Below are 18,123 nucleotides of genomic sequence, written 5' to 3' on the forward strand. Positions count from 1 at the left end.
CGGGTCCCGACGGGTACTACTTCCCCGTGCCCCCATTTTTTTCGTACCGTACATTTTTCGTACCCAATTTTTTCCTACCAAATTTTTTTTTCGTAACCAAATCTTTTTTCGTACTCAATTTTTTTTGGCATAATTTTTGTACCCAAATTTTTCGTACCCATTATTTTCCTACCCAAAATTTTCGTATGCACATACACAATTGTGGTGATGTAGATAAACTTAAATAGATAAACTTTGATATCAATCCTCTTCAAAAGCATCGTCACACGAGTACTGTCAGTACTTTGATTTAATTCTAATGCGTGATAGCACGTATACAATCGAGCAAGCTGATGAACTGAATCATCGCCGCATATATTAGAACAAATAATTGTGCATTATAATCTTTCAGCCATTAAAAAAACAGGAATAAAACATGCAAACAAATCGGTATCAATTCTCTTCGTACATTGAAGACAACAGTCCCCTGTGTGCGCCGTGACGACGCTTTTTGTATAGCACGGCTACCGTGACACCGAGCACAATCAAAGAAGGAATTCCCATGGTCAGACCCATCGCTATGGGCCAGAATGTATCATGGGAGTTACGGTCATCAGCTTTTGAACTCAAGAAATTGTTTGTAATGTTTGTGTTTGATATTGTTGAGTTAAACAATTCAGTCAAGCTAGAGTTGGTAACCTCAGGTACGGCTGTTTGTGTCACTGGTAATTCTGGGGTATGAGATATTGACACCGACACTGCGCTTTTGTTTGCTGATATTGACGTGTTTTTAGCAGAAGATGTTTCCGAAAATTTTGTAGATGGTTCTGTGGATGGCATAACGACCGTCGTTGTTGTTGTGGGTTTAACAGTTGTTAAAGTACTTCCAGATGTAGGCGAATCTGTTGCGTGTTTTGAATGCGTTTGTGTCGATGTTGGTACTGCTGTTGATGTTAGTTTACTAGTTGGCTTTTCTGTCACCGCTTTTGTAGACAATGTCGTTAGATTTGCTGGCTTGGTAGCTTCTGGTGTTGTTATTGGTATCGTTGTTGTTTGTGCTACTGTAGAAGAAAAACGTGTAGTCAGTATCGTTGTTGCTGATGACGTTGCTGTTGTAGTTAGTGTATTTGTCGACGGCTTGTTTCTAGTTTGAGGACCTACCGTTTTCTGTGCTGTCGCATTCACAACTGCAGTTACAGTGGTCGTGTCGTCGTCCATATTTTCAGTTACATTGCTTGTTTCGTTCACCACTCCAGACGAAGGAAAAAATATTGGAGGTACCTGTGGATTCTGTTCTTTTGCTGCGTCCTCATTATCTGCGACACCTCCTGTGTCGTTGTTCGCCGATTGTTTTAAAGGAATAACGATGTTGTTGTTAAGTACGGCTGCGGGTCGAATTCCAGTCAGAACCGCCAGTAATATAAGCACGATCTGAAGAGCGCAAATGTTTACGTAAATTTCGCATGCAAAGAAATCATTCGCACGAGGAACGTAAAAAGAGATCTTATTCATATGTAAATTATTCAAACAATAAACATTCTCAATGTTATTATCTGTAGGTATCCTGTCAAAATTCGAAAAAAGGAAAACAATAAATAAATGTAATCATGGGCATGGAACATAGATTGTCGATTTATTACTCATGATACAAAAATAAATCTACATTACTGATGACTACGGCCTTTTAAATGATACATTAATATCTGTGACGTCAATACAAGTAGTTTGACACTGATGAGCGCAGTCACCAAGACAGTAACCATGACCACTCAGCTACTGCCATTTAATATCATGCGTTTTAAATAGTTCGTCTTTAAATTAAAAACACAGCGCAAAACGAATTCGCATTACAGACAAATAAGGTTTTCGTGAGTTATGATAAACTAATTGAGACGCGTTCTGAGAAAACTGGGCTTAATGTATGTGCGTAGAGTGTCATACCAGATTACCCTGTGCAGTCCGCACAGGCTAATCAGGGACGACACTTTCCGCCTAAACTTGATTATCGGTAAGGAGGGACTGTCTTGAAACTTAAAATACTATAAAAGCGGAAAGTGTCGTCCCTGATTAGCAGGCTAATCCGGGACGACACTTTACGCACATGCATTAAGCCCAGTTTTCTCAGAACACGACTCCTATGTATGTTTGTAAAAAATAACTACACGATTAATTACTGCTTTTATTTTGATGAAGGTACGAATAAGTTAATAAGGAAAATATGCCGTTAATGTTATTTCATTTTAATGCTTTAATTAAATACTTGTTTAAAGGAGATTCACATTGCAATCATTGTATGGCGTTCAGTTGTATCCTTGCTTCAATGTTATTTACAAGTAATAAACGTGGGTTTTGATTTTTTAAATAGCTATTATATACTATAAAGTACACACATTAGACGTTCCCTTGCCACATAATACAAAATTTCAGACGGGTTTTTGTTATTAATTCTTTAAGCGATATTATATTTTGCTCAATATGTGCGCTTCGAGCACAATATGTCCAATATCAAGTCATTTAATTTAATATGAATGCATAGCCACTTATTTCTATTCCACTTTTGTCTGATTATTTTACAAATTAATGCAATTATTAGAATATAAAACCTATGATTAAATCCAAAGAACACTCACTATCTGTTCGTATGTCCATTTCGTTTTCATTGCCTTTTCGTTTTATGTCAGACAAGTATACCGTACAATTTTTTAAGACGTTGAGTATCTAAACACAGCTTTTAAATTATCAAACTAACTTGTTTGGTGTTTGGGTGCAATTCATTTAAGCTTGTAATCATCAAACTGTAATCAAAGCGCGTGATGTGAGGCCCGTCTGTACGACCATTCATGTCCTAATTAATGATGTTTTAGAACTTGAGTGTTTCATCATTTCTAAATGGTTGAGACTACAGTAAACTGCACAATCAATAAAATAAAATAATGTTTTAGTTTTCGGAAACATAATTTTACGCGTTTTATTGAAATAATTTGAAACGAATAATCTGGAATATTGTTAATGTTAATAATATTTCATATAACTTTTTACAATTAAGTATCGTGTTGTCTTTGTGAGTATTGATTTTTGCCTCACTTAACCGACAAAGAGCATTTTAGTTTATTAAGATCACTAAACGAATTATTTTTTATGCATTAAAAAGATATTAAGGGCATTTTCACTGTTGAATTGAGCTGAAAAGAATTATCAGGTCAAAAGAGTTAGTTTAAATGTGATTACTGACCAATTATCTGCAACTCATCTTGCTACCAGTTGTTTATTAAAAATATTTTATATTCGATATTCTTACGTGATCCACCCAGTCCTCTAAGCCGAAATTATCCGTAAAACAAATTTGTGTCTTTGTGTCGTATGAACGAATCTGCACTAAAATTAAATTTAGGTTCACATCGTACATGCTTGATCAGTTGTCAAACCAAAGTACGGTTGATATTCAAATGCATTATTATTCTCTTTCCGGGTTATTGTTTCAGTGTGTTGATGCTGCATTAATAATTATAAGTGTATATGAAGTGAAAACATTAAAAATAAACAACGGTTGCGATAGACACCTATAAACTGTTAGATGCCCATAATATCACTTTAAAACACCGCTCGTTAAGTGCAATGAAAACGGCTTTTTTTTTATTTGTTTCATATAATTTATGTTTACTAAAATATTAAGATACATAACGTTCTTATTTATACGTGGGCTTATGTTAACATTTTGATGATAACGTCACAAACAGAGAAAAAGACGCTGTTGGTAGTGATGATCATTACGGTGATCATGATAATTGTAATGATGATTGTGATAAAAAAAATATTATTTGCGATGGTGATGATGATAATGAATATGATAATGATGATAGTAATGATAATGATGAAAATGTTAATTAAAATATACTATACAGTACATGATTTTAGATGGTGAATACAATTATAAATAAAACAGTTGTTTAATATCGAATATCATGTTTTCTTTCGTTCAACTGGGCCTACGCTGGAATGTAATCAGTAAAGTGTTGGCGAAACTGAGGGCTCAACATCCTGCAGATTCCGCAATCTCGAAGCAGGCCCACATTCCCTTATCTATGTATACTTTCCTTACGCCGTGTCGTGTTGTGGTGATGCATAGTAAAGTTGTGATAGTGCGATAATAAGTTATCTAAATTAACTTTCACAGTGCAATTACTGTTTACCTTTGGCGATCATCCGTTTATAGTTGGATGCGCATGTCGTGTTGCCACGCACAGGCACGGACACCGGTAAATAAACAATGATGTCATCAGAAAAAAATGTAAATATGATCCTACTATGTGTTTCTTAAATAATAAAAGACGTAGGTTATTGTAAGTTGGGGAAAAAAGCATGTTGGACTAATATGCAAGAATATAATCGTTGAGAACATAAACAACGGCTTTATACCCATTATATTTCCTTTACAAATATAAAATTATAACAATTATATTATTTCAAGGCAAAGAATATTACCATTTGCTTTACATTGATATTTGTTCATCATTTTCCGTTACAACATACTATGTCTTTATATTACAAAAAAATATATGTTAAATTGAAAAGGTAGTTTGTTGTTTCACTAATTTTGCTTAATTATCGATAACTAAACTTATTCGAATATGTCTCAGATCGTATAGAAATGTACGATCGTTTTTACAAATATTTCCTTTTAAATGATCAATGAAATCGTGCATACTAAAGAATATTATTAAATGCATTCGTTGAAGCCCTTCCCTTGCATTATGATTTAATGTTGCGGTTTGAGTTGTGTTATGTGGGCGTCGCTTGTATTGCGCAGCGTTCATACACCTGTCTTGAAGGTGCAGTTTAAAATAAATTGGACTACAACACCTAAACAATTAATCATCGTATTCAAAGAAACGATACTAACGGGCGCGTCAATTATACTACTTTAAAGCACTACATGTGAATGTTGTGGCATTTGACAAATTTGGCTTTTACTAAATTGTGTGCTATGCGATTGATAGGCTACACATTTTGTCAACTGAAAATACCAGTGTTAGGTTACCTAGCTACATTTGTGTATCTTCAGTCAATAGTAAGCGTAAAAGAAAATTATGTTGTGGTACATTAACAGAACTTATATAGATAGAGAGGTTGTAAGATTGTTGCAAGTTTATTTTGGTAAACTTGGATGTCAATTAAATTAACACAAGTACAAACCATCGATTATCCACATTGTCTTTAATTGGATGTAACTGTAACAAAACCAGTATTAATACGTGAAGCAATAAATAAAAGAGAAACACCTGACACCCAATTAAATATTTCGGGGTTGGAACATGCCTTAGTTAAGGTCGCGTAAGACGAAACAAACAGAATTTTAACGTCTCAATTTGTACGATCTCATATATAAGAGATATAGTCACTTTAAACAGTTGCCGTGTTAAGAATATCAGCTCGTTTAAATGTATTTCCAGTACCTTGAAAATACACCAAAGAATGCAGAAGTGCTTTAATATCAATGAGCATTATGATATGAATACATGTATGCTGATATAATCACCAAAAACAATCATTTGAAACTCACACTTTCGCTTTCGATTATTGAATTTCAAGGGTGTATACAATTTAAGGTTCATGGAATTAATCTTAAAGGTACGTACACTGAGTAAATAAATTGTGGTATAATTATTTAATTTACTTTCATTATCAAATAAGGATTAAATATTGAGATATAAATCTAGAGACCCACATTGTAGTTTATAAATGAAAAATCATTAATCCACTGGGAATGAACAAAAACTGTCACGTGACCCCAAAAGTCAACATTAGTAGGTGTTCTTTGAAGGAAAAGAGCCGCATCAGGTAGTTTTTTTTCCAATATTTCGCTGATCGTCATCTGGCTTTCGTACGACCTAGTGCAGGCAATAAGGCATGTATAAAGCTTGAGATCGGTGTATCATGCGTTGTGTGTGTTGCTCTGGTTTTCGAGAACACTTCGACACAAATTTCAATAGACCCTTTTCACAATTAGCCGAAATTGATGAGAGGTCGAAGTCACGTTACTCGCAGAATTCAAGAACGAGGCTGAACGTGTATCCATTGCTAAAGGTGCTACGCAATGCCGCATCTGATTTCAATCATTTATTCTTTTTTAACATTCGGCCACGTAATAATATTGTCAACACAAGATGAGATTGTCAGAATTAGCAGTAATATATAATTCCAATCTTAAGAGTTTATGCATTAAATAAATGTTCTTGATTAAAGTAGTTGTTTTATTCAATTGCTTTCACACAGTTTGACACTCTTTGTTTGAGCATATTATTCGCGGCGGATCGATCAATAATCTTGTTTATTGATACATATGTGGTTTTATTGCCTCTGTGTTCAGCACAAACCCATTATATCGTTGTGATCAGATAGTGTGCTGTCAAATACTTAATAACAACACGTTGTCATAAACCACGCGAAGCAGATGTCTGGTTAATACACAAAATGTATGATACCTACATGTCTTCTCCTGGTAGAAGTATTGCGTAGTCATTTCTAGGACTAATTTACGCCGAATACTCAAATTGAAAGTAATGTGTTCAAACAGATTGTCAGAAACAAAATACTGTATAGACATTAGCCATTTTAATCATAATTATAACGTGAATGACGGACATTCGTTCCTACGTTATTTTGACAACACGGACAATCGTTCGTTAGTTATTTTGACATTCCGGACAATATTTCCTACATTATTTTGACAACCCGAACATTGGTTCTTACTTTATTGCTATCCTGGTCATTATTATCACATTTTATCCAAATTAATATGACACTTTCAGCAATCTTTAATTTTTTAACCGGTATTTTTATTGTGTCATTATTAAAAAAGTGTGATATTTTTTGTATTCAGTTTTAAGAATTGTTCGTGAGCATGAGCATTCTAACGTTAAAAATTATTGAAATATATCGACTTACACTGATATCTGTAATTAGCGAAACCTTGCGGTAATTGGGGAGACTTTAACTGCATGGTCACCGTATTGTAGACTTAGACATGTGTTTCTTGGCGTACGAGTGACCCTCGAAGCATAACACAGGCTGACCGCGTTCGTTCGTTAGAAGTTCCATGTTGGAATTGAATATGAAGGAATGCCCCCCCCCCCCCCACACACATATATATATATATATATATCTATATATATCTATATCTATCTATCTATCTATATATATATATATGTAAAAGAATATGTAGAAGCGAGTGTCTGGATCGTAAAAATTATTTAGGAACTAATCTTCGGACTGTCACAATAATGTAAGAACAAGTGTCCGGGTTGTCAAAATAAAGTTGGAACGAATGTCCTGGTAGTCAAAACAACGTAGGTACGAATGTCTGCTTTGTTCAAATTAGCGTAAGAATTTTGTCCGTGGGAACGAAAGTCCGGATACCTTTTAAAGCGCTTTATATATATGCGTTTAAAATACTTAAAAATTGTAATGCTAAACATTTTACGTATTTAGCGGGTATCGGTAAAAGAAAACTCCGTCATTAAGTAGGGTCTAGTCCTACAAATAGTGTATGCTAGTGAACGGAACAACATTATCAAAACAAAAATTATCGTTGACCACAACGGGGTTAAATAATGTTTCCGAAAAATACAAAGATTAGAGATTTATTATACATATTTGTAACTTATAATCACATATAAAGAGTTATCAATATGCATGCATGGACAGTTCAGTCTGCACCACGTCCGTGTTTTTTTCAATTGCCTATATAATTCTTAAATAGTGTCATTTACTGTAAAAGAAAATTTATTAAATTAAAAACAAAATTAACATAACATTTAAATTGTGTCATGTGCTTTTTATGGTGCTTTGTCCTCAACACACCTCTTACACGTTCGATCGTTCATTAAAAATAACACTTTAAATTGTGTCATGTACTCTGCTTTTTATAGTGCTTTGTCTTCTGGTCATTCAACACACCTCTTACTTGTAAAGGCTTCATTTGCATCTTGTGCAAATTGAACTGTCTTTGCATGTATATTGCAAACGGCAGTTGACGAATATATCCAGGCATTCCTTCTATATGCACACCTATTACTATGTTTATTAATATAATGACATTTACTTAAACAAGTATTGCATTTCTGTTAAAAAGAGATTTAGAACCACGATAGTATTTATTACCACGCACACATAAGATTTGCAACTGTGCTGTACGAAAAGTTAAAAGGCTCCTTTGAAAAAGAACGTTTATGGTAAATGAGCTAGACGCGCGCGTGTGTGTGTTGTAAATTGTCTCAATTGCGGTCGTCAGCTATTATAGATAATAAATATTTGCCATACAATGGTTTCATTACATTTTACTTGCGACTTTTTTTTAAGTTTTAAATCTTATTCAGTTTGAATGGCTAATTGTAACAAGAAATAATAATCCCGCAAAAATTATGTTTTTAAAAACTATCCAAGGGTTATATCTTGAATAAATTTGTTTACATTATACATAAGCTGTGTTAAGTTTCTTAACACGATGAATAGTTTTTGAAGATGCTGCGAAGCATCGTCTAAGTTATCATATCATAAAAAAAGTCTTCACAATGGCAACTTATGTAAAAGACCGAGCCAGTCCGATTGAGATAGCTCGATTTTTCTACTCGGCATACCTCGCTGATTATCATTGATAAAGGTATAGGAAGCTCAGCTATAAATAGGACAGCATATTCTGGGAAAAGATTAAATAATAGTTTGAAAACGTTAATTTTAAATCAGTTATATTCAATCCATTATATGTTTATAGATCAATGAGACAACTATGTATTTTCTGTATTGTGTTTGACATTTGTCTTGATTCAGTAAATAAATTGCGAATTAAAACGTGTATAATTAACTTTCAACGCGATCATGAGTGTAAAGAAAACGAATTATTTCGAACGTGCCATTTGTAAACGTTGTAGCGACTATGGTATATAAACAGCATAATAGCCGCACTATATCTATGATACTGGCTCTTCTGCGTGCTTTATTATTTTGCATATTTAATAAACTTTTCAAACAGAAATTTCAGAGCCACATCAGTGCATATACTATGTTTGACAATTCATTCGTTTGTTGGATATTGTTTGGTGTTTTAAACACATATTAGGTCATATCGCGGAGATTTAGTTAACCTTACCATGTGTTCATGGGCGAACTCACGTATTCAAGTGCTCTTACGACTATGTGCTCATACCCACTTTCGATCGGGAATCATCATGAAATTATTGCCGTACTTAACGAACAAACATGCATAAGCTTATTGAATTAGAGAAAAAGAACAATAATCAAAAGAGAAAAAGTATATGTTCATGCACATGGGATTGTGAAATCACGTCCGTACACATAGCATCATTAACTTAGGAAAGGAAACAACGAAATATAAAGTTTGGTATGATATACATGTGAAATTAAAGATCATGGTGTAATTAAAGAGCATGTCAAGTTTTGAATTTATATGCTGAAACGTAATGTTATAACCCACAAACGTTTTACTGTAACAGACAGTTTTTTAAGATAAGTGGTACAGAAAATACACGTCGAATACCTTTTTAAAGATATTTCTTGTTATATTTGATCGAGAATGTAACCCGCCTCCCAGTTTCGCTGAAAGGATCAAGTTCCCCACGGGTACTACTTCCCTGTACCCCCAATTTTTTTATCGTACTCTACATTTTTCGTACCCAATTTTTTTCGTACCCAATTATTTTTCGTATCCAAATTTTTGCTCGTGACCACATTTTTTTCCTAACAATTTTTTTTTTCGTAACCAAATCTTTTTACGTACTTAATATTTTTTTGGCATAATTATTGTACCCATTTTTTTCCTACCCAAAATTTTCGTACCCACATACACAAATGTGGTGATGTAGATAAACTTAAATAGATGCTTTTATATCAATCCTCTTCAGAAGCATCGTCACACCAGTACTGTCAGTACTTTGATTATTTGGTATATTTAACCTGTTTTCAGATATGTCATATGTGTGTCTTTTTTTGCGGAGACGCCCTCAAAACCAAGCGGGATTTAAAACTGCACGATGACAGGCACATCGGCTTGTCCAAATATTCATGTTGTGAGAAGCTATTTAGTAGAAAAGAGGCCCTGACCAGACACATGCGAGTATTTGTTAAGTAAATAGCAAGAAGTATTAACTGACATTTTTAACAACTATCGGAACAATATTCATTTTTATACTAATTCATTTAACAATCCCTTAATTAAAGGGACTTTGTCAGTGTAGGACTCTGACAACTCTGAAATGAAGCATATACTATGTGTAAATAATACATGCTTATCATCAAAATATTTCGTGTAAAACGTATCACGACATTTTAAGATGAAATAGTTAACACTACTCTTCTGTTTGTCAAGTTATAATGTTTAATATTCTGTATAACATGAACAGTTGAGTAGAAAAAGTAATTCGATATTTCTTCAGTTGAGCCCGAAGTCGTGAGCTTGATCCCCGCTTTGGGTTTTAATTCTTTAAACATGTTTTTGATTTGCTTTATCTTCTGACAAATGTTTTAATGACAAAAATAACTTAAATTCATTTTACGAACATATTAAAGCATTACCAAATAAACAAACACATGTTAAGCTATTTGTGCATTTGAGTTCACAAGATTCAAATGCAGATGGAAATGCGTATCGTTCCTTTCAAATTAGAACGTGTGTAATAGTATCTGCATTGGTCAACTAACTTTTTAAGGTGCAGTGTGCATTGGAACACGCGACAACATGTGTTGTTCAGAATTTGCCACCAAAACAGATTTGACAAAACACCGAAGAAGAGAGGAACCAGCCGTAAGATACAAGTGTAATGTGTGGCGCTGGATTGAGAGAAAGGTTGGACTTACAGGCACATTCATAGTGATGAAAAAAGGCAAACATGTGACAAATGTGGGGAGTCGTACAGACACAGAAGTAGTCTTTTGAAACACAAGGACAAATAATGCCAATTAAATTTGCATATTATTTAAATTAGATCAAGATGTTGCACGCTATTTTTGTTATTTAGTTCCGTTATGTTTTCAAGTATTATTTTCCATTGTTACCGGTATTACATTTTACAGTTAATATGATCTCACCTTGTTTTGTTTTTTTTCCTTCCAAAAGAGGATGTATATTGTTTATCTATCCGAAGGCGGAGGGACACTATTTTAGCGTTGTCCGTCCGTTCTTCCGTCAAACTTTCCCGCCAAGAGATGTTTTACAACCGTTGTATTAAATTTCATGAACCTAATATAAAGTGTATCATCATACAGAGGTGGTAAATGCTAGATTATGTCAGATTCGACTTGATAATTCCAGGTTTGCCCCCCCCCCCCTTAAATAATCAATCATATCCGGTACGGATGTCAATCTTTTGAATTTGTGTTAATATTTTCGTTATCTCAGATTTTTAATATAACCGGTTGGTGGAATGAACAGTATTTTTCTGTAATAATTGAACATTACCATGGTTCGAATATGTGTGTTTACCCCAATATCGCAATGCATTCATACATATCAGTCATGTGCCACTTTTTTAATCGCTTTGGCAGATCATTCATTTGTTTTACTTTACATAGAAGTTCGGATGCATTGTACTTTTTTATTCTTGTTCAACGCAATTGTTCGTTGATCCTAAAACCCTTTAAACATCGAAGGCGATGAATTCACTTGAGCGATTATTTAGTCAAATGATTGAATGGTGCTTCGCAATCTAAATGTCTTTTTTTTCGGATTGAAAAAACCAACAAACAAAAAAACAAGTTTTGACTCGAAAGCCAAGTTCCATGTTTTTTTTTCTTTTTGAAATTATCTTCCACTATTCATGTCGTTTTGTGATTTTATTCATTCTGATGATGTTATTTGTTTCTAAATTTTATTTCAAAATTATGATGTCATATTTCACTAATAATCTTGTGATTCCATGTTTAAATATATTGCTTTTTCTGTAGTTTATTTTTATTACTCATTAATGTACACTAATTTCAAGACAAATTGTGTAGCAATCATCATACTTAGAAAGTAGTTTGCTTTCCTATTTAATGCTACCTTCTGATTTTATTGCTGCATTACGGTTTATTCGGAGAGCTACAATCAAGTATTATGTGTGCTCGCTTGCGTGCGCGTGTGTGGAAATGATATGTACCAAAAATCAAATAAGTAATCGGGAAAAATCGTAGTTGTTTTATTTACTTTTCAAAATAAACAAACTACATGGTCAACACAGTAAGAATATTTCGTAAATCTGAATATTCATACAAGGCTAGTTATATGCTAATGCGTATTAATGCACATTTGCACCGAATCAAACGTTTGTGTTCGCAATTCTTCCACGATACACGACTTGTTTTCTATCTAGACAAGGGAGAAAATCAAGTGTGAACTATTATGCAATAATTATGGGCAGAGCTTTATATTTGAAAATAGTTTCTAACAGTTTACCGAAGCATTATAGTAAAATGCATATGCTAAAAACTTGCTGTAAAATAAATGTTAAAAACTTGACTTGTATATGAGTATAATGCACTATCTGATCGTCAATTTGTTTGTACCAATTAATATTACCATCATTTAATTCTGCACTAGGAAATATATTTATATTGGCCAATCGTATTGCTGTGTATCGAATAGCTTGAGAAGCAGGTCATTAGTAAGAGGTAAGCTTTCATTTGCATTTGAAAACTGATTATCTTCGCGGAGATGCTACTGGAGACTGTTCTACAAGAACTCATTGAATCGGATTAGCAGATCGACCTTTCCTGTGTGTCCGCAACGACAGATAACTTTTCCTTCGTGTCATTATGAAAAGTAATATATATGTTTCCACATATTTAATATAAGTAGATATAATAAAAAAAACTATATCTATGAAATATTATGGGATTGATTTATAATATCAGCTTACAGCATTTAAAAGCAATATTCGTATGAATTTACATAGTATTTATACTTAATTCGTTTATAAGCGAAAGAATTCAGGGAATTAAATACAATTATATACAAATTATACATAAATACATCTCAAAAGACTATTATTTCACCATTTCGATGTTGTTGTTTTTAATTCGGTTAGGTTTTCACTAGTAAAAGAATTGAAGTATTATTTATTGATTATACAATTTAGACTGTTATGCGTTATTTACTTTTGCATTTGATAATACGTTGCTGTTGTCTCCTCAGTAGATGTCAATCAATTATGCGTACAACTGTATGATATGTATGGTTACATGTTAAAAAACAACAACGTGTATTAGTAGTACCTCTAACTGTATTGAAACAAAGACTTAAGTGTGTCCCCCCTTTTGAGCGGCTGGTGATGCAGATGTTGTTAAATGTAGTGGACAAAACTATAAAGTTTAGGCTTAGCTGAAAGAAACAACAAACACCTTAGCACTTTTAACAATACACAGTAATCATCCTTGACACCATTTAAATGATCTACACATTGTAAAGAAAATACTAGTATTCAAACAGTTAAAATAGTATAAGGCACACATAAATAATGTTACATATTATTATATTTATATTTGCTATTTTTTGTTGTTGCAGAAGTTATATAAGTCGTGAATTGTGACATAACTTTTAAATTGTTATAGCTAACTCTACATTAGTATAAATTACATTGTTTCACATGTTTTTATTAAATGAAACGCCTGCATATATTCGTCAACTGCCGTTTGCATTTTTTTCTACTGACGTTTGTCATTCTTATAAGTGCTAGGCCGTTTATCATATTTGTTTTTACTCATTAAACGTGTATTTAATATCCTGTACAAATGTTCGTTTGTTCATGCATAGAAATATGAAATATATGTTCGTCCGGTAAGGCATAGACAGTTCTGCGATCGTTTTTTAGTAAACACCCACTCTTTGTAATTTTACTACTGACGTTTACTTCTACAATGGAAATTTGTGTCGAAGTGTTCTCGAAAACCAGAGCAACACACACAACGCGTGATATACCGATCGAAAGCTTTAGGTATGCCTTATTGCATGCACTAGGTCGTACGAAAGCCAATGGACGATCAGCAAAGATATTGAAAAAAAAGCCTACATGATGCTGCTGTTTGTCTTCATAAAACACATACGGACGTTGACTTTTGGGGTCACGCGACAGTTTTTGTTCATTCCCAGTGGAATTGCTATGTATGAAACGAGTGTGTGGTATTTATTAAAATATGCTATTTATGCCCGTATGTGGTGAGAAACAGTAATCGTTTTTAGATGGGCGCTTTAGCGCCCGTCTAAAGTGCTTAGTGTGAAATTCAGGTCGATATGACTAGGTATGATTAACCCAATACCCGTTTGCGTATCCGCGCAAGAAAGAGTTGTATAATTTATGCAAGAGGTTTGAGTTCTCCAATTATGTGTATTCACAAATGGCAACATTATATTAATATCGTGTTACATTCAATATTTTCGAACGGTGTTTTATAGAAAAGAATCAATAAACAATGATCGTATTGTACGTGTCGCGGAGGAGATTGTTTATGAATGATTAAAATAGTCCACTTTCTGCTGCGTGTGCGTGACGTAGTATTTTCGCTCAGCTCATTCATAAATCTGAGGCTGGCGATAAACAAAGGGGAGTCCGTGTGAGAATAACGCTGTAGTATAAGGTTACGCTTGTTTATATTCACAGGTCTCAATTAATAATACGTTGACCAAGAGTTCAACAATTATTACAGGGATACGATAGACAACATAAAAAAATGTTTCATTATCGCTGAAACTGTTAAAAAAAATATTTAAATATAACAAAAATATTCTCTAAAAAATGTAGTCTTGCTGTTTTGAAATAAGGTTTGGAATTTTGTTTTCTAAATAACTTAATTCAAAACAAAAGTTTAATTATAGTGTTTTTTACTTGTTAGTCGCATATTTACCGCATTATAATGTGTGTTATAATAGGCAAACCATACATTAGTAAAATTCAATCTGCCTTCGCACATAGAAGGAATGGGTCAATTAGGTGCTGCGTTTCCTTTGCTTACTTCAGTTAGAGGTCAATTATTTAAGTAATAGCAATCACAAGGCTCCGACTTCAAAGGAATTGCGGAGCTTTCTTACATAATAAAAGTCGTAGTCGCATGGTATTTGCGTTTTGCGTCCTATTTGGTCACGTGGTTCTTTTTCACGGTTGTTTTGGTATTCATGATATATGAGGCTATTAATAGATGCGTCTGTCGATAAACAAAGGAAAGTTTACGGGTTAAAACAACGCAATAGGTTACGCTCTCGCATACAACTCAATGACGCAGTACAGGTCGTAAAATGAGAGATTCGGGAAAAAGTTGACGCTTATTTATATCAAAGACCCATATTATCTATAGGTCAACAATAACTTCAGCGATACGATAGACAAAAAAAAGTTTCATAATTGCTAAACCCGAATATAACAAACAATTTATAATAATAATACGAATGCAATAGCAGAAGGTTAGTAGAAGGTTAAGCTTGTTTATATTCACAGTTCTCAATACATAGACAGATGGATATGAGTTCATGAATTACTACAGGCATACTATAGGCAACCTCGAAAATGCTTTTTAATCGCTAAAACCGAAAACAACCTAATATATTATATTAAATATATTTATAACAATAAATGTCTTTTAAAAATGTAGTCGGCGTATACGCTGACTTTGAAATAAAGTTAGCAATTTACTTTTCTAAATAATTAAATACAATTAAACAAAAGTTTAACTATTGTGTTGTGTTTTTCACTTGTAAGCTGCATATTCACCGCATGAAATGTGTGTTAGCATTGTCAAACCACACATTAGTGTGAGTAAAATAAAAAATATACTACGGGGGAGCACTTCATATGTGTCCTCATATGCCTTGTTATGAGTATCTTTCTTCACTATCGAAATATATCGTATGTTTATATTTGATTTAAACGCAGTTTTCTTTCGACACATTTAAATCACACGTCAATAGCGCCGTCATGCGAAAATGGGTCTTATGCGTTTCGGCAAGCGTTTGTTAAACCCAACATGTGCTTTTGCGCAGTCAGGCCATAGGCGATGCTGTTCGCTTTAAAATCACTCAATATGTTATGTTTCTCCTTACCAGAAGGAGTGATAGCTGAGTGGGCTATTTATATAATGGGCGCATATGGAATAAGACCCATTTTCACATGACGAGGGTCATTACAAATCTCATTGCGAATTGAAAATGCCACATTTAATCTGGTACAATGCTTTTTGATACAAAATTGAATTGAAAATAGCAAACTTGTTAATAATGGCAGCCTATCCACACATTAAGGAATGATTTCCAGACGTGCTGACCAAGTACGGCAAACATTGTGGTATGATAATTAAACGATTTTCTCTTATCGTGACACTATACTATTTCGCTAATGATTGTTTTCTCATCTTGGAGGCGAAAGTGAAATTCTGCGAAATGGATTGTAACGCGTAATTGTAACAGGGCCACAATTTGTGTCGTTTGAGCATACAGAGAGTAGTCCGGAATTCCTTACACTGAACAGTGCTACATCCTTTGAATTGAGCACATACGCAGTGATGTAGCAAAAATTCAGAGGTTGTAACTCGAATCAGCTTATTAAATATTCGTAAATATTCATGCGTGTCTGTTGGCGTTATGTAAAAGTCACTAAGATGAAAACTGTAACAGCTATGCCTAAAAGCGCATGAGTGCTCTATACCTATGTTTATGTTAGCGTTGTTGACACCGTGTGAACTGCTCGGGTAATAAGTAAAGCATAAACAGCAATGTTTATATACTTTTATTCCTCCATATACAAGATACGAAGATTGTTGTATATTTTGAATTTGTATATGGTGTCAAAAATCAAAAGTTTTGTACACGGAACTTTCATTATGAATTTATATTCTTGGTGAGATAGTCATTTTATATAAGAAAAAAATATTCCTTTAATATGGTGACTGCAAATTTTCTTTATATTAAGTTATCATTACCATTTTCATCATACTTTCTATGCTTTCAGAACTTCCAAAAAGCATGTTGTTTTTATTTTGTCTTAGTTATTTCTATGAAATAATAAAGATGATAAAAAGTGCACACAAAACTCGACCCGTGCGCTATGACACACACTTTATAAAGTTGAATGGCGTGTGTTCATTTCAAACTTGCGATTGATTTTCAAAAATGAATTGCGTGTTAAATTATGCAATAGCGAACATCTTCAGTGCCTTCAGCGCTTTGATTATATTTATTATTATATATGTATATTAATATTATATCAATATCGATCGATTGTATCGGGTATCGTTTGTTACAATGCAAGAGATGTTATATGGCTGAGCAAAGTTTATATGTGTTTAAGCTATTTACTCATAATCAAACCATTTGTAAAAGTTGACGTACATACCACTATGTAATACAACAACTTTAAATACCTAAACTCACAAACATTAATCTGTCTTTCATGTTGATACTAGGTTACACATATTTCACGAGTTACTGACATCATTATAACTATTTTGGGAAACGTTATCAAAATCGATTCGTGTTCTAAGAAAACTGGGCTTAATGCATGTGCGTAAAGTGTCATCCCAGATTAGCATGTGCAGTCCGCACAAGCTAATCAGGGACAACACTTTCCGCCTAAACTTGATTTTCGGTAAGGAGGGACTTTCTTGAAACTAAAAATACCATATAAAAGCGGAAAGCGTCGTCCCTGTTTGGCCTGTTCAGACTGCACAGGCTAATCTGGGATGACACTTTACGCACATGCATTAAGCCCAGTTTTCTCAGAACGCGGCTCAAATCATCTAAATGTACGGATGGCCGATGCTACACGATTATCGCTAAATGACAAGTTTTAATGGCGGTTTGATAAATTCCATATGCTGTTGATCGTTGTCAAATTACGAATGCGTATTTATTGTGCGATGACTACCTTACAAGTCGATTGCATTAAATGACAACTGAAATTTGGAAAATATCATATTGCAATCATACAAATGGAAACATACGATGTTTTATGATTCCCAATTTGCATTTAGCACCTTTAAAAATACCACTGGACAGACAGACACAACATCAAAATTATCCAAAGGAGAACTTCTGCTGCTTACATGTTATCATTTAGAAAATGGGATTGGCTAAATTTAAACTGGTGTCTTTAAAAATAGCAACCGAAAATC

The 18,123-nt window shown here is 33.7% G+C and overlaps 1 protein-coding gene and 1 long non-coding RNA gene across 2 annotated transcripts; one reads left to right on the forward strand and one right to left on the reverse strand.

Moving 5' to 3' along the window:
- Positions 1-274: 274 nt before the first annotated feature.
- Positions 275-2,746, reverse strand: LOC127876949 (uncharacterized). The gene is made up of 2 exons (XM_052422508.1): positions 2,610-2,746; positions 275-1,410 (listed from the first exon to the last, which is right to left on the reverse strand). The coding sequence occupies exons 1-2, from the start codon at positions 2,637-2,639 to the stop codon at positions 433-435; spliced, it is 1,008 nt and encodes a 335-aa protein (XP_052278468.1). The 5' UTR covers positions 2,640-2,746; the 3' UTR covers positions 275-432.
- A 2,781-nt stretch (positions 2,747-5,527) lies between these two features.
- On the forward strand, positions 5,528-12,118 carry LOC127876957 (uncharacterized). Its single transcript, XR_008048169.1, has 3 exons — positions 5,528-5,607; positions 9,959-10,119; positions 10,701-12,118. It is a non-coding gene; the product is annotated as an uncharacterized LOC127876957 (long non-coding RNA).
- Positions 12,119-18,123: the final 6,005 nt, after the last annotated feature.

This window comes from Dreissena polymorpha, chromosome 4 (assembly GCF_020536995.1).
Source record: "Dreissena polymorpha isolate Duluth1 chromosome 4, UMN_Dpol_1.0, whole genome shotgun sequence".
NCBI classification, from domain to species: Eukaryota; Metazoa; Mollusca; class Bivalvia; order Myida; family Dreissenidae; genus Dreissena; species Dreissena polymorpha.